The following is a 26,605-nucleotide window of genomic DNA, read 5'->3' on the forward strand; positions in this document are numbered from 1 at the left end:
CTGAAAAGTAAAACATCTGTATACTCTAGGAGAGGTTTGTGGATGAGAAGCAGCAGAAAAGGAGAGACTGGGTGGTGGCATGTGCTAAAGTGTGCAGGAGAAAGGGCCCGAAGGGGCCATGAGAAGGCCCCAGGCTAGCTCATGGGCTCACTTCCTGGAGAGGGGAGATGAGCAAGTGGATGGCACGGCCACCTAAAGACAACACCCTGGAGCCCTGGCCTGGCAACCCCCTGCTCAGCTGGTGTGGGGACATGAGGGCCTCCATTGTCCCCCTCACCCTGAGGCCAGTCAAATCCCCAACAGGCCCAGTGTGCAGGAGCAGGACAGGCTGGGGATGAAGTCACAGCTGGAAGGGGCCGGGTTGGGGCTGCCACTCCAGGGTGGGGCCTGGGGTCGTGACCCTGGGAGCAGGCAGCCAAGAAGGGAGGATGCCTTCTGTGAGGAAGCTGGAGAAAACACACACACACAGCAGCGTAGGGAGGGAGGGAAGAAAACAAACTCCAGGAGACCAAAGCTGGCCTGGAGCTCGGCCTGGGCGGCTGATTCCTGGGGACCAACGCCACGTTGCAGGCAGCTCACGGCCTGACAGCTCTGAGACCCTGCCCGGCCTTCCCCCCAGAGGCCCAGTGCAGGTGGTGCCTGGACATGGACAGGAGAGGGAGGCTGGGCCTGGGGTGCCGAGGGGCCCACAGCACTTGGGGAGCACGGACCAAGTCAGGTACCGTGAGAGGGTAAACTGAGGCACGGGAGGGGGCTAGCCAGGGTGGGGGTTAAGTGTATCTTAGACTCTGCCCCCATTTCCTGTTTCCTGTGGGGTGGGGCTGAGATTATGTGGCAATTGGGGGTGATTATAGGGCTGATGTGGGATTCGGGGAGCTAGAGGGCAATGCAAGGCCCTAGAAGTCCATTCGGAAGGATATAGGGAGAGATGGGCCAGGAGTTTGTCGGGACAGGGTGGTGGGCGACCCCAGGAGAATTGGGGCACCTAGTGAGAGACTTGGGAAGGGGAAAAGGGGGATCCCTAGATGGGGACACAGGGGGGCCCTAGTCAAATGGATTTGGGGTCCATGTCGGAAGAGCCAGGCTGAGTCCGGTGATGGGGTCCAGGAGATGGGGGGGTGGGACTGGAGGAGGATCCAGAGGTCATGTGCTCTGGCCCTTGTGCAGGAGAGGCTGGAGGGGAGGACTGAGAAGAAGGAGGTGAGCTGGGATGTCCTGGGCGTGGGGTTGCCTGAGCCAGGCTGGGATGGGTGGGTCTCCGGGGGGTGTACACCGACGTCAGAGTAGGTGTAATGGAGGGGCAAGTGGCAGGTGGGGCATTCTATGGCCCCTCAAAGAAGAGACAAGGTGTGGGGGTCAGGGAAGAGGAAGGAGAGTCAGCCTGGGCTTTGCCAGCCTCCTCCCTGCTGCCAGGTGGGATGGGCAGTTTTATCACCACATATCCCAGGCCCCCAGAGCATGCGGAAAGTGAGCCTGGATGGGGCAGGGTGTGTGTGGCAGGGAGGGGGACAGCAATAGGTACTAAGGCCCATCCATCCTGGCACGATGAGGGAGGAATGCCTGGCTGGGCAGATCTGAGATGTGGCAAGAGGCAGGAGCTGTGGGCATGCATAGAGGATTGGGGAGAGCGTTGGCAGGGGGTATTTAGGGCTAGGGAAAAGCTCCCTGGTTCTCCCTGGCCTTAGAAAACCAACTCTCCTGGCTTGTGTTCTGGTCAGGGTCAGGCCAGAGGGTTGGGGTGGGGTCCTGAGGGGAATGAGACATCTCTTGGGGTAGTGGGTGCGCCTGGCAACTTGTAGGACAGTGTGGCCCCGGATATCTGTTCTCTTGTCAGCACTCTCCCACCCCATTTAAAAAATGCTTTTTATAGGGGAGGAGTCTCTGCTCATTTTGTCCTAGTCCCCACCATTCCTTCCTGCCCCCTTCTCACTGGTTTATGAATCTACCAGACACCAGAATTTGTGACCCTGCCTTAGCGACTCTAGAAGCACCTTTTGGGGGCCCCCATCATTCTCTGAGGCTCCCAAGGGGCTTCCAAGGCAGGTCTGGGAGGGGCAAGCTATTTCTGTTCTCCCCAGCCATCCCTCTGCATCCTGAGGAGGAAACCTGGCTCTGATTTGCTAAGCCCCTCAAGGTTTCTGCCTCAGGTGGAGCAGAAAGGAAATGCTGGGCTACCTTCCCCTGAAGGGGGAGGTGGGGTTGCAAAGAGTTTAGGTAAACCCCAGACACATGACATCTTCCCAGAAGCTCCTCCCCAGGCTGTCCCCAGATAACCCAGTCACAACAAGCCCCTACTCCCAGCCTCACAGGTACTTCTGACGGCAGTCAGGAGGCCTGGCCCTGGGCAACCGTTCCCTGTGGAGACCCACTTTGCCCAGTGGCAATGGGCAGGTTGGAGAAGGCTACCTATGAGGTGGCTTCCAGCACCCACGTTCAGTTCCGCTTTATTACTGTCTAAAGTCCACACCGGGCCCCAGCCCCTCTTCCTGGAGCCTCCTTCTCAGCCAAGCCCCAGCCTGCCTCCTGCCCACTGTCCCCCAAAACCCCCAATCAGGGAGCCACAGGTGCCAGCCTCCATCTGCTTGCCTAGTCTCAAGCCACCTCCCCAAACCCAGGTGAGTCAGGGCTGTCTGGGGCACCCACTGCCAGGGGACCCTGATGACTCGGCCTGGGGTCCCTCCTCCCCCTCCTCATACTTCAGGGCAAGCCACTCAGGAAAACCACAGGGTGTTTTGTCGAAGAGTTCATTATAATTTTATCAATCAAATTCTTAGAAGAGGGAAAAAGTCTGCTCTCCCCACCCTCCCCCCTCACTGCCCCCCCTTCACTCTCACTTTCTTCCATTCATAATTTCCTATGATGCACCTCAAACAACTTCCTGGACGGGGATCCCTGCTAAATATAGCTGTTTCTCTCTCTGTCTTACAACACAGGCTCCAGTATATAAATCAGGCAAATTCCCCATTTGAGCATGAACCTCTGAAAACTGCCGGCATCTAAGGTCTCCTCCAAGGCCCTCTGGAGTCCAGCGCATAATGAAGGTCTTGGCAGCAGGTAAATCCACCCGACCGGCGCTGGCTTCCGCGCCCCGCTGCGAGCGCAGCGGCAACTTGGGGCACTTGGCGATCGCGAAAGGGACACCCACCCGCCGCAGATACACGGACACTTGGGGCGCCCGCGCAGCCAGCCCCGCCGCTGGAGGCGCTGGGTGGCGGCCGGGGGCGAGCGCAGGCACATGGTCCCAACACCGCGCACCCAGCCGGTCCGCCCCGGGGCCAGCAGGTTGGCCGGCAAGGGAGGGGGAGCCACAGCCTTCCTCCACCTTCTGCTCCCTCCTCTTCCTCCGCGATCCTGCCACTCTCCCGGGCTGCTCTTCCAGCTCCGCTTTCTCCTGGATTCACCCTCCCACTTTCTTTCTTTCTGTCTTTTCGCTTTCTCTTTTCCAACCGCGTCCCGGGCTGCTCCCTGGGAGGGGCGCCGGCAGCCCGAGCAGCTCGCAAACTCCGGCTGGGACGGGAGCAGGTGCCGACTCCATCTGCTAGTGCGTGAAAGCTGTGGTCTGTGCTAGGTGAGCTGGGGGTGGGGGTTAGGGGTCCCCCCAGCAATCCCGGGGACTCAGCACTTCCTGGAGATGCTGGGAGGAGCAGGGGACCCAGCAGAAGTGAACTTGAGGCTCCCACTGTCCCAGCAGGGAAGATCCTGGTGTAGGAAGCTGCCGCACCCCTCCCCCAGCCTTACCGGTCCCCCAGCCTTGCTGTTCTGCTGACCCCAGGCCCTGCTGCTTAGCCACCCGGAAAGGCCCCTCCTGAGGGTACCTAAGAGTAAAGCGGGGAAGCAGATATCCTGGGGGAGGGGTGATCCCGGACAGGCACCAACAGCTCCCAGCTCTCCTGTCACCTTTCACTTTCCTTCCTCCCCGCCCACCTGGCTGCCGGCGACCTTTTCCCTTTTCTCTCTTCTGGTTGCACCATTTCCTCTCCCTCCCCAAGGCTCTGGGGGCCTGTGGGACCCCTGGATTTTCCTTGTCCTAACCCAGGGCCTGGGGCAAGAACTAGTGGACAAAAGGGGGAGGGCATGGAGACGGGGAGCTGTGCAGAACTGGGGGACAGAAAGTTTTGAATGATAATTTGGGGATGGATAGGGGAACAGAATCACAGAATTGGGGTGACGTTGAGGGTCCTAGTAGAAGAATGGTCACATGTGGAGGATGTAGAAGAGATGGGGGAGGGGCGGAATTAGGGGACAAATGGCCCAGGGATCCAGAATCATGTGACAGGTTTGGGAGGGAGGAAAGGGTCAGCAGAGGATACCCCTCTCTGTCCACCTATGGTCCCCGTGGGAGACTGACCTGAGAGATTTGGGCTGCAATGGGCCAGTGAGCTGAAGTAATGCTGAGGAATCTGACCTATCCTGGGAGGTGGGAAGAAAGGTCTCAGGGGCCTTTCCTTTCCCCAAGAACCCTGAGCCTGGGCACTGTGCCTTCCAGTCAGAGGGCGAGGAGGCCTCAGGGGCTTTTGCTTTCCTGAGGAAAAGGGCTGGATGGCTGGTGTCACTCTGGACCCAACTTCCAACTGGTGGGAATAGTTCATTTCTCGTTCCTTCTCTCAGGAGAAAGCAGGGAGCGATAAGAAGGTGGAGAGAAGCAGAGATAAAGATTTAGAGATCAGGAGGAGATAGAGAAACAGAGGTAGTGATGTGGTGAAAAGTAAGAGCCAGACCATGGGAAGATAGAGCTAGAGGCTGAGAGGGGACATTGGTGTCTGTCCCAGGACAGATGATGAGCACCGTCGGCCACGAGTCCCTTGCCTGCCTCCCCCTCCCTGCTAATGGCTTCTTCTTGCCTATTCCCAGGAGTCGTGCCCCTGCTGCTGGTTCTGCACTGGAAACACGGGGCGGGGAGCCCCCTTCCCATCACCCCTGTCAACGCCACTTGTGTCACGCGCCACCCATGTCACAGCAACCTCATGAACCAGATCAAGAACCAATTGGTGCAGCTCAACAGCAGTGCCAACGCCCTCTTCATTCTCTATGTAAGTCACCCCCCAGGTCCTGAGGAAGGAGAGAAAGTGGAGCTGGGATGGCTGCACTGACCTGGGCTGGCGGGACTGGTGAGGGAAGGGACGCTTTTGGAACTGGACAGAAAGAAAGGGAAAAGGGCTCAGTTCAACCACACCAGACTCCCACAGCTTCCGCCGTAGCCCAGGCCCAGGCTTGGAGACTGGAAGCCACTTTCCCAGGGTGCCCAGTTAGGCAGGGCAGAGTTGGAGGGAGATGGGAATCCTCCACATGGAACAAGAGGCCATGAGAGACAAAGGAGAAAGAGGTGGTGAGGTGGACGGGAAGGCACAGTGGGGAGAGACAGTGGCTGTGGGTGTCTGTGGGTGCAGTGCCTCCAAGGGTGAGTGCAGTAGGTAAAAGGGCAAGTGTGGGGTGTACCTGCTCTAGCTAAGACATTGCGTTTTCCTTTCTGTCCTTTTATGGTCCTCATGAGAATGATGATGATGGTACAACTTTTGTGGTATAGGCCTTGATTCTTTATCAAGTGCATTCACACTCATGATTACTTCTGGCTCTCATGACAATCCTGAGATGCCTACAGGGCAAGGAGTTGGGTCCCTATGCCATAGATGGGAAACTGAGACCTGAGAGCTTGCCCAGAGGGTGTGACAGGGCTGGAACACCCATCCGCGACTCCCACGTCACCTTCCCTTTGTCCCTCTGCTCCTCAGTACACGGCCCAGGGGGAGCCATTCCCCAACAACCTGGACAAGCTGTGCAGCCCCAACGTGACAGACTTCCCACCTTTCCACGCCAATGGCACGGAGAAGGCCCGGCTGGTGGAGCTGTACCGCATCATTGCGTACCTTGGTGCCTCCCTGGGCAACATCACACGGGACCAGAAGATCCTCAATCCCAACGCCCTCAGCCTCCACAGCAAGCTCAACGCCACCGCGGACATCATGCGGGGCCTTCTCAGCAACGTGCTGTGCCGCCTGTGCAGCAAGTACCACGTGGGCCACGTGGAGGTGGCCTATGGCCCTGACACGTCTGGCAAGGACGTCTTCCAGAAGAAGAAGCTGGGCTGTCAGCTCCTAGGGAAGTATAAGCAAGTCATCGCTGTGCTGGCCCAGGCCTTCTAGACGGGAGGTCTTGAAGCTTGTAGCGATCCGAGATCTCAGACTCGGGTGGCTCTCAAACTGTGGCGGGGCCCAAAACACCGACAAACCCACGTGCGGGCTGCTGGCAGACCCTGAGGGGTTCCTGGCCAGTCCACTCTCGTCCAGCGTGGACTGCGATGAAACCGAGCAGAGTTCAAACTCCCATAGGCAGGGCCTATATACAGCGCTAACTAGAGAAAGGCGCCCCTTCTCCTTCTCCAGGGAGACTGCAGCCAGGCACTGGGGTGTCAGGCTGGCGAGGGGAGTGGGGGCTGGACTTCTGCCCCCACTTGTCCCCTCAGCTGGGCTTTGTGAGCAAAGTGAACAAGTTGTCTGGGGCGACCCTGACCGCAAGGCAAGACAGCAAGGGTTGGGGGAATTACCAGGCCCCCAGCAGATTGATGGTCATCAGTGCCTTTGCTGCCCCTTAGGCAGACTTCAGAAAGTTTGGTTGGGACTTGGGCAGGCCAGAGGGGCTGGGATCCCAAAGGACTCCTTGGTCCCTGTAAGTGTAGTGAGTAGAAGTTACAGAAGGGAGCTCTGGTGTGAGATGCTGTCTTCTCTGGAGCGTGATTGGAGATCTCAGGCTTACAGACTGTTAGACAGAAGGTTCCAGAAGGAGGTCACTGGTGTCCAGGCTCCTGGGGAAGCAGAGAAGCCACCTTCATGCCTGGGAAGGAAGACAACGGAAGGGAGTCCCTGAAAACCTGGGCTCTCCTTCCCCTTCCCTGCAGCTTTTCCTGCAGTCCAAGGTGGCCAGGGGTGGTGGCTGGACCTGGAAGAGGGTTATGTGGAGGTGGGCAGGTGGCAAAGTCAGGTGAGGAGGTTCTGAGGGAACCCAGAGTCTTCCTTCTGGGCAAGGGTCTGTAAGGAAGGGGGTGGACCAGGTAGTTCAGAGTGGCAGCTCACATCTGAGGCCCAAGGAGAGGCCCTGTGAGGTCACACAAAGGTACTTGAGGGGACAGAGGCCATCTCTGGTCCCCAGAGCAAGGGGACAGCAGAACTTGAGGTCAGGGTCTCAGGGAAGCCTGAGGTCCAAGAGTGCTGTGTGTCTGACCCAGCACAATCGTCTATTTATTATGATGCCCTATTTATATTAACTTATTGGTGCTTTAAATGGCAAAGTTAATTCCTTGTTCCCTACCCAACAGAAATAATATGATGGCTACTTCTACAGGAGCCAGCGCCAGGCCTTAGCAGAGCTTGGTCTGGAAGTCAAAGATGTTACAAGTAGGATAAACCCAGAGAAGGGCCAGGATCAAAGAGAACTGGTCAGCCTGAGGGGAAGGGGGTGCAGGAGACACAGCTCCATCCTTCCACCCCAACTGTGACTTGCTTGGGAATGCCAGGATCCTGGCTGCAAGGCAGGATGGGCCAGTTTGTGGAGTGGCCATAGGATGGGGGTGGCCTTTTCCTAGGGCTGCTGTGTTGCTTGGCTCCAGGGGAATCATTCAACACTGTCTTCTCTGGTGCCCCCGGAATTGTGCTTCAAGGGACAGTGGGCAAGGCAACCATGGTGGCCCGCCCTGCTATTGTTTCCTTGTTCGCATGCTGCCTGCCTCTAGACTAGCAGTCAGGGGCCCTGGAACAGTCCTAACCCAGCACCCAGCATGCTCGCACACAGCGGGGAAGCTCCTTCTCTGATGACCGAACATCCACAGAGGGCGAGGGGGGCCTGGCTGGACCTCAGGAAGCCGGGGCAGTGAGGGAGGAGCCCCCTGCTTTGCAGAGGAGGACAGGGAGGCCCTGGGACATGGACCAGGAAGCTGTGGTCCCTCCTGCCCCACCTCCCCCCATGCCCCCACCCATGTCTGGGCTCCCAGGCAGGGAACCTGATCTTTTCCTTTGTGCTGGGGCCAGGCTAGTGGAGAAACGCCCTCCAGTCTGGGAGCTGGGGAGGAGGGCGGGAGCTGGGGCAGCTGCTAGGAGCAGCGTTCTGGCTTCTTCTCAAACCCTGAGTGGGCTGTGGTCCGAGCAGTTCAGCCAATACGATTATGGTACTTTGCACTCACTTTGCACCTCTCTCTGTCTTCTCTAAGCACTTTACCCACACCCACTCCATGGCAGGTGAGCAGGCAGCAGGCAGGCCCTGAGGCCTGTGGTGGGGGTGGGGGGTGGAGTTGGGAGCTGTCTGTCTCATTGGCGAGACTGCGATGTGGGGTGGGGGTTGGGGGGGTGGAGGAGACCGTGGCAGTTACATGTTTTCTGATGCTGTCTTAATGTGGGTCCAGATCTCAGCCTGCTGCTCCCCCCCACCCCCTGCACCCCCTCCCTCGGTCTCCCCCACCCCTTATTGCTCTGTTCCTTTAGTGAACCTGGCTCAGAAGGCTTGAGGTTGGCTGGGTTTCCCATCATCTCTTCACCCTGTGCTCTGTGCTGAGCACCGCCTGGGCAGCCTCTGAGCCTGGGAGACCCAGAAAATCTCCTCCCCTGGGCCCCACATAGGCCCTGGCTCCCTGAGTTCCCACCACCCACTCCTCAGCCCATCTCCCTCTGCCCCTCAGCACCTATGCTCTTTCTAGAACCAGTCTGGCTGATTGGCACCCACTTTGCCCAGCATCCCTGATGTATGGATTCTATGTGGGGAAAAAGCTTTGCAAGGGCAGGAAGCTGTCCTGTCCCTCATATTTTTATTGCTGATGTTGACCCTTCCTGGCATCCTGGGTCACGGGCTGGGGACCCAAGGAGGAGGAAGACGCCATCAGCGGAGGAGGGGGTAGGACAGTCATTTTGCAGTTTATTGAGAGAAGAGTATTGGGGACCTTATTTATTGAAAATGTTTGCAAACCAAAAAGCACCGCTAGTTTATTTGTCGCTCCTGTTGTGGCCCTCCTCCTTCTGGTTCCCTCTCTGGGGACGTCCCCCTGACAGAAGCAGTCAGCTCTGCCTGGCTGGCTCTCCAGAATAGACGCAGCGTGTGGGGGTGGAGCCCTCAATCCAATGAGAAGTGCGTTTCTCTTCAGATGGTACAGATGTTCTCACCTTCGGATCGCCCCCAGTCCCCCCCAAATCCTCGTGCCTGGGTGTCTCTCTCACCCACATTACTAGTTCCATGCTCTGTATTTCCCTCCTTCCTTTCTACTGGAAAGGACTTGGCCTTGGGGGACAAATTCCTCTTTGATGAATGTACCCTGTGGGAATGTTTCATACTGACAGATTATTTTTATTTATTCAATGTCATATTTAAAATATTTATTTTTTTATACTGAAGGAATCTTTTTTTTTAAGAAAAAAAAGAAATTAATAAAGAATCTGCTCTTGGCAAGCTCTCCAGAGTGTACTGATGTGGGGGGATGGGGTTGGAAGGGCTGGGAAGGTCTCTGTCCTGGACGCCCAGTCCAGTGGGGATCTGTCTGGCACAGGGCAGGGCGGTAGGAAGATGGGGTGCTTCCACTGGGCAAGGGCGCCAGATTGGGTAGCGGTGGGATGGGCAGAACTTGAGCACAGCCGAACAAGGTGGGTGGGGTTCCAGATCACGGGGTGCCACAGGAAAGGGATGGGCCGCCCAAAAGTGGGGAGAACTATTAGTTAATGTCTTCGCTCCTTCAGTCTCAGCCCCTCACTTCTCACTGTAGTCCCATGAGTCACCCAGAATAATCATCCCCATTAAACAGAGGGGGAAACTGAGTCTCAGAGAGATGAAGCCACTCGCCCAAGGTGACGCCAGCAGGGTGTTTAGGTCCAACCCTCTAGCTCCAAATCTCATGATCTTTCCTCTGGATGGAACGTCAGGGGCCTAGAAGATACCAGGTGCTGAGACCTCTGTCCTCAGGGAATGGTCCATTGACCACCTGAGGGGAAGTAACAGGAACAGGTTTGAATGACTATGGAGTACGAAGTTCAAGGGTCCTGTCCGAAATCACACAGGATGCTGGGGCCAGAATCAGGGTTTTTCTTTCAGGCTCTTCTGGGCCTGAGAACTCTCTACAGTGGACACTGCCATCCCTTCTCCTTCACACCTGGGGACCCCCTTCCACTGCAACCTTCTTCCCAGCCTCCTGGGACTCCTTCCTTGGGGAACAAGAGAGGTTGAAACCAGATGGTCACAGACACGGGGGCTCTGGAGCAGCCCCAAATGTCTCCACTGTACTTCGCTCTGGGGTTTGGGTCTGGGCTCCCCTAGCTGAGATTCATTTGGGGACCTGGGCAGTTTGTCTGAGAGTCACCTACGTACTTGTTCATGAATGCTTATAAGTGTCAGTTCCCGTGTTGGGTTCCAAAGGTGAATAGGATACTGGCTGTGTCTTCTGGAAGCTCCCAGGCTAATGGGGACAATGAATGAACGCATCCGGGAGTATGTGAGTGATGGAAGAGGCACACAGAAGGTGCCCAGGCCAAGGTGGAGGGAACACTCACTGCTCTAGGTGTCAGCAGGGGGCTCGGATCATGCGCCTGTCTCCTTTCTGTGCAACGAAGGGGCTTGACCCACACCTGGCAACTTTGGCCTCACCTGGGAACTGATCAGGAATGCAGAATCTTGCCCCACACCCTACCCCAGACCTGCATGTTAAAGTCTCAGAAAGGCCACCCTGCACTCCTTCCCTCTCTTACGCCTCCTAAGTTTATTAAGACGCCAAGTGCAAATCACCAAGGGCAGTGCAGGCAGCTTCTTGGGAGGGAGAGGCTGGCTGGCCTCCTGGAGTCAGACCCACAGCTGTTTCGGATGGTCTCAGCCCCTCCCAGCCGGCTAAATCCTCTACTGGGCCACACCCCGCCATTGGCCCAGCCCCCAATCTTCCCCCTGCGCTCATGGGAGACAAGGTTGAAGCTTTTCAAAAGAAACCTTTACTAGGAAACAAAAGGAAAACAAAACAAATGTTAAGGCACATAAAAGGAAGTACAGGGATGTCAGATCCTAACTGCCTTCCTGTGGGGCTGGCTGGGGGGCCCTCAGGTTCTTCCCTGCTTCTGTCTGGGTTGCTCTCAGTCCCCGAGGACAGGGCAGGTGTTCTGTTCTCTGCCTTGCCCTGGCCAGAGAGAACAAAGGACTCTTACCTGGTTATTGGGTCACACTCCCAAGAAGAGGGGAAAACAATCAGTTGGTGGGAGGCAGGGAGGCCCCCTGCTCTGCTGAGACGCCCCCTCCCTCTACCCATTGAGGCCTGGGTACTCTGCTGGCTCTGTCACATGCAGTCCTGTGACCCTTCCAGGTGAGCTCAGCTCCCTTATCTGTGAAATTGCAAGAGGAATCGGTGATGAATGCTATTTTATCATCTTCACAAGGCTGCCAAAAGAAGCCCACGAGAATGCTGCGTGAATCGGGACGGGCGAGCCCATCCACAGGTGGAGATGGAGAAAGCAGAAGGAATGTCAAATACTGGTGCACTCTCTGCAAGGAAAAGGGGGTCCTCTCCCCCCAGTGAATGCAGAAGCGTGGGTCTGACAGCTCTGAGTCCAAAGCTGGGGGGCCAGCCTGATAAGGAAGGGGATCGTCAGGGTGAACAACCTACGGGCTAATTGCTGCTCTGACAGTACTGGAACCCAGGCCTAGAGGAGACCTGTGTTACAGGAAAAGAGGCTTCTTGACTTCACATAGGAAGGAATTCAACCATGAGCCAATATAGACTTTAAAGTAAAAGAAAGTTTATTTAGCAGCGAGTAACTAAGAAAATAAGACAGGGTGGTGGTCTCTGATCGCGAGTGGGAGAGAGACCCCCCTCTGCCTGTGGGGCTAGGGTTTCTATGTGTTTCTTGTTTCCATGGACAACCTCTTGGTATGAAAAACTTACGCAAGATACAAGAATAGGGACAGGTTTACCCTTTAACTTTTGTAAGGTATTGCCTGTGGCTTGTTTATAATAGGGTTAATTACAGGAATGGCCATAATGGAATCCTTGCTCAATAGGCTTCGGATGGTGTGTTCTGTGTGACTGATTAACATCTGCCTGAGTTCTGGGCCTTGGCGCACAGAGGTAGGTAGCAGGCTTGGAATCCAACCTCCTAGTTCCCTCTTCCGTAAGACTAGGCCTCACGCCCGTTCCCTATATTACTTGCACAGACGGATTTCCTCACCTCAGGGAGGTGGTGGAGCGAAGGGCAGCCCAGATACCCAGCTAAGCCACCTCCTGTCCTGGCTCTTGGGAGGGGGGACGGGGGACACCCACCCCAATAGGATGATGGCCAACAGCTATCTGGCTGGATGCACAAGCCCACGGGCTCTGTGATATCTCTGGACTTTACAGTTTACAAAGCATTTTCTTACCTGTCATCAGATCCTCCCAACCATTCTGAAGGTGGGACTAGAGGACTGTCTCCTCTGGGAGGCTAAGGGACTATCCTGACATCACTTGTGAGACACTTACTTATCTTTATCGTCTGTCACTCACCTGGTCAAGACCAGCAAGGGCCTCCGTGAGCCAGGCTTCATACTCAAGTTGCTCAAGGCTTAGAAATAGAAAAAAGAGAATTTCCCAGGTCACCTCTGCCCTGAATTCAGACGCTGTCTTCGGGAATTCACTTATCGTGTTAAACAACCACATTTTCAGCAATAAAATTAACATCCTAACGGAACCACTTACCTTATTTATGCAATACTCTTTGTTCTAAACAGCACACAAAACAGCTTACAACAGGAGGCACGTAATAAAAATACCGATACAATAGATAAAGTGAATCGGCATCAGAGACGATATCAACAGTGAGAAAACTAAGACCACAGAAAGAAAGAAAGTAAATGTTTCAGATCACGAGGGGCCACAAACTTACCATGGCTGAGCTTCAAAGTAAGCCCTGAGATTCCTGGCAGCTAAAGGAAAAGGGGAAATGTGATCTGCAACCAAGCAGTTCTCACAGACAGAGAGGAGGCCTCCTTGAACCTCAGGGAAAACAGAAACTGTCCTCGGACTGGGTTCTGAAGGGAATTTCTCCCTTGAGATCCATGGTGGGTAATGGGTGAAATGATAGGATCCGTCTACGGTGAATGGATTCCGAAGGTCCATTTCTGGAGAGATCTTTGCAAAAACGAATGATCAGCATCCAACGCAATCCAATGAAGGGGACTCTAGAAGAGCCCTGGGTGACACAGACTTCTGAGTCCTGAGGATGAGGTGGGGGTTGAATATGCCTCAGAAGACCCCTGTGTTCCCAGGTTTTTGAAAACATTTTTACTGATGTATATTCTACCTACAACATGGACATTAGATAACTTCCTGCCTCCTGGAAGATTCTGTGAGGCTGGAGTGACATTAGGAGGTGCACGAGGGGAGAGGTGAGAAGGATGGCAACTGGACGGGAGCAGGGATTTGGGGGTGGGTGGGCCTTGAGTCTCTGTCCCCACCTCGCTCCAAGGCCACTGGGGTCCTCTGGGGCCCAGCAGAAAACTTTCTGCTGGCCACTGGCTTCAGTATCCAGGACACTTCCCACACCCCCTCCTGCCAGAGCAGAGCCCAGCTTGAATCCTTCTTTTTGACTTGGGGGAAGCACCACCCTGCTTTGGCCTCACTTCAGGGGCCAAGTATTTCAATTATGAGGACGTGGTCAAGTCCTGCCCACTCCAGTCTCAATGATGAGGCGGTGAAGAGAGGGTGTCTCTGGGGGAAGAGGTGGGTGGCGTGCAGAGGGAGCCGCAGACGGCAGAGGGGATGGGGGGCTGAGTGGGGTTAACCAGCAGACAGGCCTTCTCTGCAGACTGAGAACAAAACCACCAGCCAGAGGAAAATATGTGCGAGGCATTTTTGTAATTCCAAGAGGCTCGGTCCAGCTCTTGCCTAGACGGTCAATGAATCAAAGCCGGGAAGGGCTCTACCTGTCAGCAGGCTTCCTCCTGGCCCTGCTCACCAAGGCCCCACCCCTCCGGCCAAGCAGGCCAGCTGGAAGCCGCCCAGTTCCCCAGAAGGATGGTTCTTTGGAGAAGAGTGTGCCACAGGCAAAGGCCAGACACGGGCAGCCCGTGGACAGAATTTTTGGCATCTTCCTTTGCCTGCTCTGCTCACGCTGTCTAGGAAAGGGGTGCAGCCTGCATCATTTGCTACAGTGGGTTAAATGGTGGCCCCTGGAAAGATAGATCCACATCCTAGTCCCTGGACCCTGTGAGTGTGTCCTTATTTGGAAAAAGAATCTTTGCAGATGTAATTAAGTTAAGGATCTCAAAGTGAGATCATCCTGGATTATCTGAATGAGCCCTAAACCCAAGGACAAGTGTCCTGATAAGAGACCCACAGAGAAAAGGAGAGAAGGCCACGTGAAGGCAGAGGCAGAAATTGGAGTGACGTGGCCACAAGCCAAGGAATGCCTAGAGACGTCAGAAGCTGGAAGAGGCAAGGAAGGATCCTCCCCTAGAGGCTTTGGAGGGAGCTCAGCCTTACCAACACCTTGGCTTTGGACTTCCAGACTCCACAACTATGAGAGAAGAAATGGCTGTTGTTTTAAGCCACCCAGTTTTGGTCAGGTGTTACAGCAGCCGGGGGACATTAATCCATCCACCCATCTACCCCCTCCAAAAGGCCATGCATTTTCATTTTGCAAATCATGCAGCTGGTCTTGCCCAACTCAACCTTCTCGGCTCACCTACCCACGTCCCGTACCCACGTCTCCTTTCCTCAAGCCACAGTGGTCTCTGAAATGTCACATCTTTTCACCTCTCCACACTTTTGCTTTGGCTCTTCCCTTTGTCTGGAATGCCCTTCCTCCTTTGCCATGCAGAAAATTCTTTCTGATCCTTCAAGACCCAGCTCAAATGTCACCTCTTCCATGAAGTCTTCCTTGACTCCTTCAGTTTGACTCTCCTAAGTCCACATGAGCTCCAATTATATGTTTGCACGGAGCTCTAGAATTCACCAAGCTCTTCCTTTATATGATCATATAAAGGACAATGGGACAATGTCCAGGGACAATGACACCTTCTGTTTATTGAGCACCTACTATGCACAGAGCATATTATAGGTACTTTACCAGGTAATAGAAATAATAGCTTATATTTACCGAAGGCCTGTGCCAGGCACATAACCATGTTACCTTATGCAAAACGAGTAGAGCCCAGACCGGCCACATCCACAGCCCTGAGAGCTGAGAAATTTAGTCCCACCTCAGACAGGCCAAACTGGAATCTGCCTTTCAGTGCAATTCTCAGGGGATTTTGTGCATTCGAGTCTGAGAAGGGCTGACCTATAGCACCCGACAAAGCACCAGGGCTCTGACATGCCTGGGTTTGAATCCTGGCTGTGTCCTTTCCAGCTGTGGGAGCTCAGGCAAGTTTCTTCAATTCTCTGTGCGTCAGTTTCCTCATCTGTCCCATGAACTTCCATGGCCATTGAGAGAAGCAGATGTGACGATACCTGGCACAAAGGGTAAGCAGACCAGGTGGTTTCTGAGTTTGTAAGTCCCCTCAGCCTCCCTCTGCCGTCTAGAACTTTTGAAACCCCCCTCCCATAATGGTGATTCTTCTAAGGGAAACCTCAGATCTCCTGGAGGTAGCAGAGGAGGTATTAGGGCTTAAAAGGGGGGCTTTCTGTTTCCCCCTGCACCTGGAACCCCAGTACCCTCCACTCAGTTCAGCCTACTACATCTTCTAGGTGCCTCCCCTTCTCCCAGGACCCCCAGGGAGGTCCTGCTTCCCAGCAGCAGTGAACCCCCAAGGAGGTGATGAAGGAGGGGGAGCCGGGTGTGAGGTCAGCCCCACGTCAGCCCCTCTCGCTTTCTGTGCCGCGGCTGGGAAGAGGCCACTGAGCCGGTGCCAGCCACGGGGGAGGTCTGTCCCCTGCTCTGAGGCCAGACCACAGGCAGCCACTGCTGGGCTGCAGCCAGACTGGGGGGAAGTGTTCTCAGCCCCCAAGCTCCTCTCTGTCTAGCCCTCGGGACCCCTCCCCGACCCCAGATCCCAGCACTCGCCAAGGGCTCTTCCAAGCAGGTGAGGTCATTCTCTCCACCAGACCAGCCTGATGCAAAAAAGTCAGCCACCCACATGGCAGGACTCCTGCACCCCCAAGTCTCCTGTCCAAACCTTCTCCCAAGCCCAAGCCCTGGGCCCCCGATTCTCTCCACTTCATTCCCTCCTGGGGGCCCTCAGGAGTGAGCCTGACACACCTGGTGGGGGAACGGAGCTGGGTGGGTGGAGTGGAAACATGGGACAGACAGATTCCCAGACCACCCTCCAGAGTCTGCATGGGTCCGTGAGGACAGCCCGGAGTGGGCCCTTGAACTAGCTCAGGGGCGCTCTGGTGCACAGACAGATCCCGGAACCTCTGGCTCCAGGCATCGTCCACTGTCTACAGAACACAGGCTGCATGGACTGTGGTTTAATCTGTGTTCACAGCCAACTTGTATCACTGCTTGATCAAGATAAACCTTTCTGCGTTTTTAGGGTTTTCCAACAGTTCCGTTCTGGATGCCCAGATGTTTTTGTCAAAAGTCTGGGGAGGCTCGTGGGTTCCTCCAGCAGACCCCTGAGAAGGGTCAAACCTCTGAGTTAGTCAAAATCAGTAGTTCTCAGCTGGGAATGATTTCATCCCAACCCTCCCCTCGCCCCACCCAGGACATTTGACAATGTCTGGAGACATTGTTGGTTGCCACACACTACTGATTGGTGTGCTACTTACTGGCATCTAACGGGTAGAAGTCAGGGATACTCCTAAACATGCTACAATGCACAGGACAGTCCTCCACCACCAAGAATCATCGGCCCAAATGTCACTCGTGCCGTGGTTGAGAAGCCCTGGTCAAAATGAATCCATCAGTAGACCCATCAACTCGCAGCATCTAATCTGCTCCCAGACAAGATCCAGCCCTGCCAGAAACTGCCTGGATCCATGCCTTCAGGTCCTGTTTGTGGGTGCATGTGTGTGTGCGTGCACACACACATGCACACGCGCGCACACAAGCACGCACACGCACGCATGCACACACGCGCACATGTGTGCACACGCGCGCACACACATGCATGCATACACACATGCATGCGCACACATGCGCACACACATGTGCACACATATGTGCACGCATGCACACAAACCCTAGAAGTTAACAGTAATGCCAGTTCCTACACAGACGCGTTGGGCAGCCCCTGGAAAGCTCAGAGGACGAGGAGTGAGGAGGCCTTCATCCTGGTTGTGGACAGGCCTCCCTATTTCTGTGTGCCCCAGACCTGTCACTTTACTTCTCTGAGCCTCAGCTTTCACGTCATGAAATGAGACTGGTTTAAGAGAGCACAGGCTTTTGTACCAGAGAGCCTTGCATTCAGATCCTGGCTCTGTCCCTGACCCCCTACAGGAATCTGGGACCCCCATACTTGTCTTCTCAGAGTCCCCATTTCCACGCATGTAAAATAGAGACCCCATGTCTTACTTCATAGACTTTCTGGGAAGACAAAGGGCGATAAACACAGAAGGCGCCCAGCCCAGTGGCACCTGCATGGGTTCTCTTTCCTGTCACTTCCAAGGTTCTCAGCAACCCAGAAGCTATGCCAGGGTCAGCCACTGTGACCCACCAGCCTGAGGTTGCAGATGAAAACAGGACACTGCAATTCAAATTTAACTGGATGTCTTGCATTTTTATTTGCTAAATCTGGTCTGCTGCCTGCTTTTGTAAATAAAGTTTTGTTGGGACACTGCTATGCCCACTCATTTCCGTAATGTCTCTGGCTGCTTTTTGTGCTACCGTAGAGTCAAGTATGTGCAACACAGACCTCAATGGTCAGCAAAGCCTAAAACAGTATTGGACTCTTTACAGGAAAAGTTTACTGCGCCCTGGTCTATGTTGGGAAATAAATTGTCTCAGGATGGTCGGGTGTGTGTCTTCAGACCTGGCCTTTCACTGACTTTTGAGTGACCTTAGCAAAATTCTTTCCCCTCTCTGGGTCCAGTCCTTACTTCCTTCATTTGTTCAATAAATATATGTTAAATGCCTACTATGTGCTAGATGCCACTGGACATGGGTCCGGTTCTCGTGTGGCTTCAGTTCAAGTTGGGGGAAGAGATAATGGAAGCGTCCACAAACTGGTGACCAAAGCTGGTGTCAACAGGTAAGAAAAGGCCCTGGAGGAATTACCAAGGATGCTGTGGCAGAGTTGGGTGGCCGGGAAAGTGACATTTGAGCAGAAGCCTGAAGAGGAGGAGGAACCTTGGTTTTCCCATCTGCTGCCTTCTCGGGGCTGCCGGGATGCTCAGAGGAGATTGGGTAGCTCTGGCCAAGAGGCACCATTTCTCCTAAATCCATTTGCGTGAGACCTTTTGGTTGGGAGGGGAGAGGTCACTGACCAGCAGGGCTGCCACCTGGTGGGGGGTGAGGGTGAGGGCATGGGGCGTGAGGGGTGGAGAGGGGGGAGGGGAGAAAGGCCCTAATTCTGACCAAGGCCAGCAGCAACCTCCCTTCCTGTTTTCCTGTACCCCCTCCCAGGAGTGTCCTGTCCAGAGCCCACAGCTGGTCGAGCTGGCCGGACACCAGCAGCCTGGCCGGAGGACCAGGAGGGCTGGACCGCATGGACTTCCTGCCGAGTATAACTCATCCCCCTGGGCCGGGCAGACCTGGGCAAGATGGTCCAAAGGCTCGCTTCCACACACCTGACCCGGATGTCCTGGGACGTAATGAACATGGCCTGGGCCTGTCTGGATGGAAATGGTGGTTGAGAGCAGTGGTTTGACAGCAGCCAAGCCGACTTTAAAGCCCTCCTCATGCTCCCCACACCCCCTGAACCCCAGCAACAGCATTTTATTCCCTACATTCCCTCTTCTGGGTGGGAGCTTCCCAGTTCTGAGTTTTTATCGTCTGTATCAGTTTTCTGCTGGATTAACCCAATGAACAAATTCCCAACGATGATGGCATGATGTCAGAGGTGCTGGTGGCTGGTGGAGACACCACTAGGTCACACATTTACATTTTAATTGGGGCCTTCAGTGCCCTAAGGCAAATGAGTGACTAATGGTGGAATTTTAGGCACATGGCAAGTCGGTGGGGGGTAAGGCCCCTTGGGTTACAGTGCATATAAAAAAGTAGTCCCTTACAGGTGAACAGGGCTATAAAGTTTACTAACGTAAAACTCATCTCATAGGCATTCATTTATTTAATTTTATAATAGCCCTACTGAAGAGGCAGGTCTCATTTTAGACTTTCATTCATGTAGTCATTCAGTGCCTGGCTCTGCGCCAGGTACTAGAACCCCAGAGTGAAAACACAAGGTCCTTTTGAGAGGGAGGCCATGTGGTCACTGTAATACAGCAGACAACTGCCAAAAGGAGCCTGGAGGAAATGGAGCCTGAGAGAAGTGGTGAGTTTCCCGGGAAGGACCCACTCGACCCCAGCCTTTTGACGCCTGGTCCAGGGTTCATGCCTCTGTCCCTACATGGCCCAAAGAGGGTTCCACTGCTCTCCATTCTCAAGGGAAGCTCTTTTGGGGGTCAGAGAATGAAAAAACTTCGCATCAGAAAACTTTGGGAAGCACTGGGTGAAACAAAATAAAAAGACGTCTCCGTTGTGGGACTTCTCAGAGCCTTTAGGACAGTCGGGGGGTGGGGGGACGGAGTATGTAGTGTGCCTATGGATCTTGTGGGACTACATTCCATGGACATGGGCTGGGAAGTGATGATCCATCCACTTCTTTTAATGTCCTGTTAGGCATCTTTCTCAAAGGCCACCCCCTGCCTAACCCACATGAAGGCTGGTGCAGGACTCAATGCTGTCTGCTTTGTCTCTTCCATGCCCTGAGACTTGCAGCGTGAGCTGGGCTTCTTGAACAGAAGGAGAGAAGGAGGAGAGTCTACTGGGCACAGCTCCCCCAGCCCCAAATCTGTTTCATCTCATACCTGCCAAGCCAGGGCCTGGAGGTGCAGGGCACACGGCTCCCACAGGAGGGGTCCCAGCAGAGGTGTCTCCATTTCCTCCCAGCCACACCAGGCCTGGCCCAGGGCCCAAATCAAGGCTGGGGCCTGCATAATCTTTCTAAAACACAAATTGACCCACGCAGCTCCTGATTAAAACCCTTAGTGGCTCCCTGGTACTCTCAAGGTCAAGTCCAAAGCCTTAGCCTGTGCTCTGCCCACCCCGGAGCCCCATCACTTCCTGTTTGACGCTCTAGCAAAATCACCAGGACACACATGCTCATTTCTGCATCCCTGCTTCTGCGCACCCGGATCCCACGCTGAGAACACCCTTCCCATTCGTCTTCCTCTGTATGATTTCATTCCTCCTTAGAGGTTCAGTGTGGGCCTCCTGTCTTGCGAGAATTCTCTCTACAACCCCAGATTGGTCTGTCCCTGACATTCTAGGAAATGATCTTGTGTGAGTTGCTCTCCCCAGCTAGACCGCAGAGCCCTGTCCTGTTGCCCCAAGACCTCAGAGCTGCACAGAGGACCATCCCATTGCTGGCCCCCCAAACTTGTACTGACTCCTGTGTGTCAAGAGATCCATGGGGGCCCCAGGGAAGAGTGTAGCTCACAGGCTGGCTGTGTGGCTTTGGGCAAGTTCCTGGACTTCTCTGTGTCTTCTTCTCTTCTGTAGAATGGGGTCACTCTGAGTTGATAGATGTGCAACATAGAACAATGTCTGGCCTGTGCTAAGCGATATGCATGTTATGATACGAGGACAATGTTGGCATCAGCACTGGGGTCCCTGTGCCAGCTTTGTCAGTGATTGGCCAACCATGAGCAAGAGCCTTTTCTGAGCTGAGCCTCAGCATCCCCAACCTCAAAACGAAGCTGTGGGATGGTTGATCCATATAGTGGGTTGATTGGCGCCCCTCCCACCCCCACCCACATCCCTGAATGTATCAGTGTGACCTTATATGGAAAACAGGTATTTGCAGATGTCATTAAGTCAAGGATCTCTAGATGAGGTCATCCTGGGTTATCCAAGTGGGCCCTGAATCTAATGACAAATGTCCTTGTAAGAGAAAGGCAGAGAGAGGTTTGAGACACACAGAGAGGAAGGACATGTGAAGACAGAGGCAGCCACAAGCTAAGGGACGCCTAGAGTCACTTTCTAAAAGGCACCTGGAAGAGGCAAGGAAGGATCCTTCCCTAGAGCCTTCAGAGGGAACACGGCCCTGCCGACACCTTGATTTCAGACTTCTGGTCTCCAGAACTAAGACAGGATAAATGCGTATTGTTTTAAGTCACCCAGTTTGTGGCAATTTCTTATGGCAGCCACAGGAAACTAATACAATCCGTAAAGGGCTCTCCTAGCTCTAACAAGGACTGACTCAGAGATTCTCACTATTATCAGACATGTTCCCCATGGGCAGCCCCAGGGTCCTTGAAGCTTGAGAATCTGACTCTAGAAGGAGAAACCTTATTCTTTCTCTAAGATATTGATCCTAGAGCACGTACCCTTCCTCTCTCATCATCCCTTAATGACCTACCAATACTTGAGGCAGTTAGAGGGGGAGGAGTCTTTTGACATCTTCCCTCATGTCTCTGTGCCTTAGCACAGGCTGTTCCCTTTGAGGGAAATGCTGTTCCCCAGCGCCTCCACTTGCCACTTGGCTACTTAGCCTCTAAGTGGGCTCAGACATCCCTTTCTCAATGAAACCGTCTCCAAAAGCTCACCCACCAGCTGCTTGGCATAGTTAACTCTTGGCCCTTTGTCCCTCTGGTGTAGCAGAGGCCATGCCTTTATTCATTTCTCTGTTATCAGCATCTAATTCAATCCTCAGCCTAGAGCAACTACTCAACCCATGTGTGTTGATGGGAAGGTGTGCTCCCGTCAAACACCCCCAGTTTCCAGACGAGGAGACCAAGCCCGGGTTTGCTCATAGCTACTGGGCGGATGGTGTGGGAGGCCTCTGACAGTGGAATTGAAACTCTGGCTGCAGCCACTTGCACGTGATTCTACCTCTCTGAGCCTCAGTTTCTTAATCAGTAAGAAAGTGAAAAGAATGTATAGCAAACCTCAAAGGGACAAGAAAGTGCTTATGCGGCATTTTAGAGTGACAGCCTCATGACAGCTGGTCTCTCAGGGCTGTGGCTGCTGCTGTCAGGCTGGGACAAGACCTGGGTGTCTCCTCTCTGGTCTCTGTCATCCAAGCACAGCGGGGCCTGCCTCCCGGGTGTGCTCATGGCCTTGGCCTGTAACCCTTTCTGGGGTAATGAGTTCCATAAGTTTATCTTTGCTGAGTACTCTGAATTCCTGTTTATCCAGAGACCCACGGAAACAAACAGAATACTCGGATGAGTGGAATTTTCCATCTCAGCATGTTCAGAGATAATCCGAGTCACAGTTGTCCCCAGGCCCTGAGGGCCCATCATGTACACACACACACACACACACACACACACACACACACACGAGGTTCAGTTGCATTTCATCATTTGGTGAGGTCAGTTATAGAAGTGCAGATTGCTGGAGCTAGAAGAGCCTCGAAGAACCCCCCTCCTCCACCCCTGTGGGTTTCAAACTGGGCCCTGAGGAGCTCTGTGGGGCGGGGAAGTGACCCAGGGCTATTTTGGGGTAGGGTGGGGAATAGGGCACATGGAGAAGGCAGAACTCAGAGTTTTCCATATTGGGATAGCACGTGAGAGTTTCTTTAAGAAGGGGGCTTCCTTTACTAAAAACAAGATGAAAATACCCACAAAAGGTCGGAAACCACCAGTGTAGCTCAAATCTTTCTCACTTTACAAAAGAAACCTCTGGGACCTGAAACGCTGGAGCGACTTGGCAGAGGTCACCTGGCTGACGGTCCAGTAGGGGGCTGGATCCCGAGGCCACAAAGGGTGGTGGGCTTCCCGCCATCCTGAGCCATGAGTCCCACTGAATCAGAACACCCTCTGCCCTGATCATGCCCCAGCTGGGACGTGAGTGGGCTTCCTTCATTTATCTCAAAGTGACCTCCATCCAGCTTTGAAGAATCGGACCCTCTCAGGGATGCAGGGTTCCTGGGGTTTGCTAACAAGTCCATGGTCACTCTCCCTAGCCAGGTTGTCTTCTGCAGAGGAGGAAGTGTTCTGCCCATGTAGCCCACCTCTCGTCCTCCCTTTCTGGACACGGGCTGGCCCCTGGGTCAGAGACCCATGATGGGAGGAACTGGAGAGCAGTGTGGCAGCGGTGGCTTCCCAGGGGGCATTTGGGGCTCTCGTGGGCAGTGCAAGGAGGTGGGTAGCTCAGCTGCAGACTCAGGCAGCTCTGCTGACCAGGCTGGTTAGTGATGCTCTGAGCTGACATCCTGGCCTCCCCTCCCTCAGTGCACGTGTATGGGTCCCTGCTGTGTGGGACCCATTGGTGAGCAAGACCCAGGTGGCCCTCCAGGAGCCCGCCATCTCTCAGGAAGACAGATATGGAAGCAGTCAGAGGCTGTGCTATTTGGGGGAGCAATGGTAAGAGGAGTGACACTGGAAGGTAAAGATGAATTGAAATAAGCCAGACAGGAGTTGTGGGAAACGGTGTAAGAAGACAGACTGAGCAAGGCAGATTGCGACATTAAATGAGATGATGCATATAAGACTTTTAGCATCATACAGTCCACTGGGGCTCAAACTATAATAGCAGTTCTTGTGGTTCCTTGTCTAGAATGACAGAATCAGAGGATCTTAAAGGTCATGTAAGCCAGTGGTTCTCAATTGGGGGTGATTTTTCCTCAGGGGACACATGGTAATGTCTGGAGACATTTTTGATCGTCACAGAGGTTAGGGAGGGTGGTGCTATGGGTATGAGTGGGCAGAGACCAGAGAGATTGCTGAAAATCCTTCCGGGGCAAAGGACAGCCCCTACCTCAAAGAATGTCAGTCATGCCACGGTTGTGAAGCCTGGCTCTCGGCTTACCTCCCTCAGAATCCATCCCCTCTGAGCTGTCTCCACTAACGGATTGTCAGGCCTGCACTTGAGGCCCTCTCAGTGACGGGGAGTTCACTACCCCCCAGGCAGCAGGCTTTCGTAAGCTCAGTATATTTACAATGTTCCTTTTCACAATGAGTTGAAATCCCTGTCATGTTCCAATAACCTCCAAGCCTTTCTCGTAGTTCCAGCCTTGGAATAGCCTAATTCAGTATCTGCATGAGCAGCCTTCAAATAGTTGAGCCCAAGTTTGTGACTATTCCTTGCTCCAGGCCAAACACCCTCCATAAGATCCAAGGAGTTCTGCCTGTGTGAAAAGCACAGGGATGTCACCACCTCCACACAGGAACCAACATGGCCAGCTGGCAATGAGGTCCAAGCCCCTAATGTCCCGTGTTCTCCTGCCTGCTGCATGATGCTGTCAGTCATGTAGCTTCTCTGAGCCTCAGTTTTGTCTTCTGTCAAATGGGTAGAAGTTCACCTGCCTGGTCTTCCTTGTTCAGTGCTGTGACATTCAGAGGAGGTAACAGATGGGAAGATGCTTTGAAAGGTGAAAATGCTGCACAGAACAGTATAAAGGGTTAATATCCTCATGCCCAGTGTACCCTTCCCCTAGATCTGCATCATGGCCCAGGTATTTTCACATATGTGACTGTCTTTCTCCCTATTCGCTGATTGCACAGGCAGAGCAGCAATGGTGAACCCATTTTACAGATGAGCAAATCAAGGGGCAGAAACTGCAAATAAGACACGACAGGGGCAAATGGCGAACCCAATCCTCTGGCCCCAAATTCAGGACCATAAATGCCAAGGAGGGATGGAAGGAGGCCACCACAAGTAGGAAGAGAAATGTGTCAGGCTTGAGAAGAGGAGAGGCTAAAAGGCGCTCTCAGTGGGAAGCACCCCACCATTGCCAGGGTCTGCTCCCTCCCTCTCCATACACACTTCTTTTGTCCCTTCCAAGCTGCCTGTAGTTGAGTTTACCCGAACACAACTGGAGGGGTGTCATGGGCCCACACCCAGGGCACCTGCTTCTCTCTCACACCTCCCTCCTCTTTCGTTTCCTCTTGTGGCTTTGGTTTCCTTCCTTCCTTCAAAGCTCATGGGTTCTCTCCTTTAGAAGTCACTTTCTTTTCTTTCTTGGAATCTGCCCAGGGAGAGGCACCTGCGTTTCTGTTTCAATTTCTCCTCAGGCACCCGTGTTTCCTAGGAAGGTCATAGAGGGGGATGTGGCCTGTGGGCAATAGGTCATCATCCAGCTTTACCAGGCTGGGAAGTTGTGTCTGAGAGGCCCCAGGCCCTCTGTTTCCAGGCCCTGACACCTGACAACCCCCTCTCCACCCTATGTGTCATCAGTTTGCCATCTTTACTCCAATCTCAGCCTCAGAGACTCACAGCTTCAGAGATTTTGTTGTTGGAATCCAGGCCCAGAGAGGGGCAGGGGCTTGCATGAGGGAACACAGCCAGGTATGGGCAGACATGAGTCCCCTGCCCTTCCTATTGTGCCAGGCAGAAATCCTTTCTCAGCCTTTTTCCCACTCTCACCCAGCCCCTCAGAACATTCCCTGAGTGTGATTCTGCCCCCTCCACCTGTGACGTCTTTTTCTCCCCCTCATTTTCTTGCCCAACTCATGTTTTAGGACTCAGCTCAGTATCACCTACTCCAGGAAGCCTCCCTGGATTGCCTCTCTCTCACCTCAGTTTCCTAGGTTGAGAGGTGTCCTCGTCTCTTTCCACAGTACTATACCAACATGGCTTCATGTGCAAAATGTGTTACTTTCACACCAGGGCCCTTCTTACCCTAATCCCGGCCTGTGCTTTCTGGTACTATGAATGAAATTGCTTCCCTACTCTCCCTCACTTGTGAGCTCCCTAAAGCCTGCACCTTAAACCTTTTCTTTTTAAGACAGGTTTATTGAGATAGAATTTATATACCATACAAGTTACTCATTTAAGTGGTTTTTAGTATATTCACAAACATAGGCAAGAATCACCACAGTCAATTTTAGAGTATTTTCATCACCTCATAAAGAAAGACCATACCCTTTGGCTATCATCCATCCTCAACCCTGAGCGACCACTACTCTCCTTTCTGTCTCTATGGATTTCCCTATTGTAGACATTTCATATGGATGAAATCTTATAATATGTGGACTTTTTGTGACTGGATTCTTTCACTTAGCATAATGTTTTCAAGGTTCATCTGTAGTGTATCATGTGTCAGACTTCAACCCTTTTTATGGCTGAATAATATTCCATTGTATGGAGAGACCACATTTATCCATTTGGGTTGTTTCCACCTTTGGCTCTTATGAATAGTGCTGTTATGAAGATTCCTGTACATGTATTTGTGTGGACATACGAGATCGGACAATTAAGTTTGCGAACTCATCCTAGAAAAAGTGCTACATACCTCATTGCTGAATATCACTACGGTCACCTTCGAAGTACTCCCCTTGGGAAGCTATGCACCGATGCCAGCCCCTAGTCCACCCTTCAAAGCAATTTTGGAACTCTTTCTGGAATGGCCATCAGAGCTGTCACCGTATTACCCTTGATGTCCTGAATGTTATCCAAACTTCTTCCTTTCAATGTGTCCTTTATCTTCTGGTAAAGAAAGAAATCATTGGGAGCCAGATCAATCAGGTGAGTAGGGAGGGTGTTCCAATACAGTTATTTGTTTACTGGCTAAAAGCTCCCTCACAGACAGTGCCGTGTGAGCTGGTGCATTGTCGTGATGCAAGAGCCATGAATCG

The 26,605-nt window shown here is 53.5% G+C and overlaps 1 protein-coding gene across 2 annotated transcripts; it reads left to right on the forward strand.

Annotated features, from left to right (window-relative positions):
* The first annotated feature begins 2,930 nt into the window (after nt 1-2,930).
* On the forward strand, nt 2,931-9,353 carry LIF (LIF interleukin 6 family cytokine). Of its 2 annotated transcripts, XM_019743023.2 has the most exons (3): nt 2,931-3,054; nt 4,852-5,030; nt 5,730-9,353. In XM_019743023.2, exons 1-3 carry the CDS (start codon nt 3,036-3,038, stop codon nt 6,138-6,140), a joined length of 609 nt encoding a protein of 202 aa, XP_019598582.1. In that variant the 5' UTR covers nt 2,931-3,035; the 3' UTR covers nt 6,141-9,353. The 2 variants fall into 2 exon arrangements, with proteins under 2 accessions (XP_019598582.1, XP_074177606.1); XM_074321505.1 differs by lacking the exon at nt 2,931-3,054 and having other exon boundaries at nt 4,266-5,030.
* Nucleotides 9,354-26,605: the final 17,252 nt, after the last annotated feature.

This window comes from Rhinolophus sinicus, linkage group LG16, assembly GCF_036562045.2.
Source record: "Rhinolophus sinicus isolate RSC01 linkage group LG16, ASM3656204v1, whole genome shotgun sequence".
NCBI lineage: Eukaryota > Metazoa > Chordata > Mammalia > Chiroptera > Rhinolophidae > Rhinolophus > Rhinolophus sinicus.

Excerpts from the sequence above, each read along its gene's own strand:
- LIF (XM_074321505.1), top strand. The coding sequence starts at position 4,827 with ATGGCTTCTTCTTGCCTATTCCCAGGAGTCGTGCCCCTGCTGCTGGTT. Across the intron at positions 5,031-5,729 it reads ACGCCCTCTTCATTCTCTAT|TACACGGCCCAGGGGGAGCC; the intron begins GTAAGTCACCCC and ends TCTGCTCCTCAG.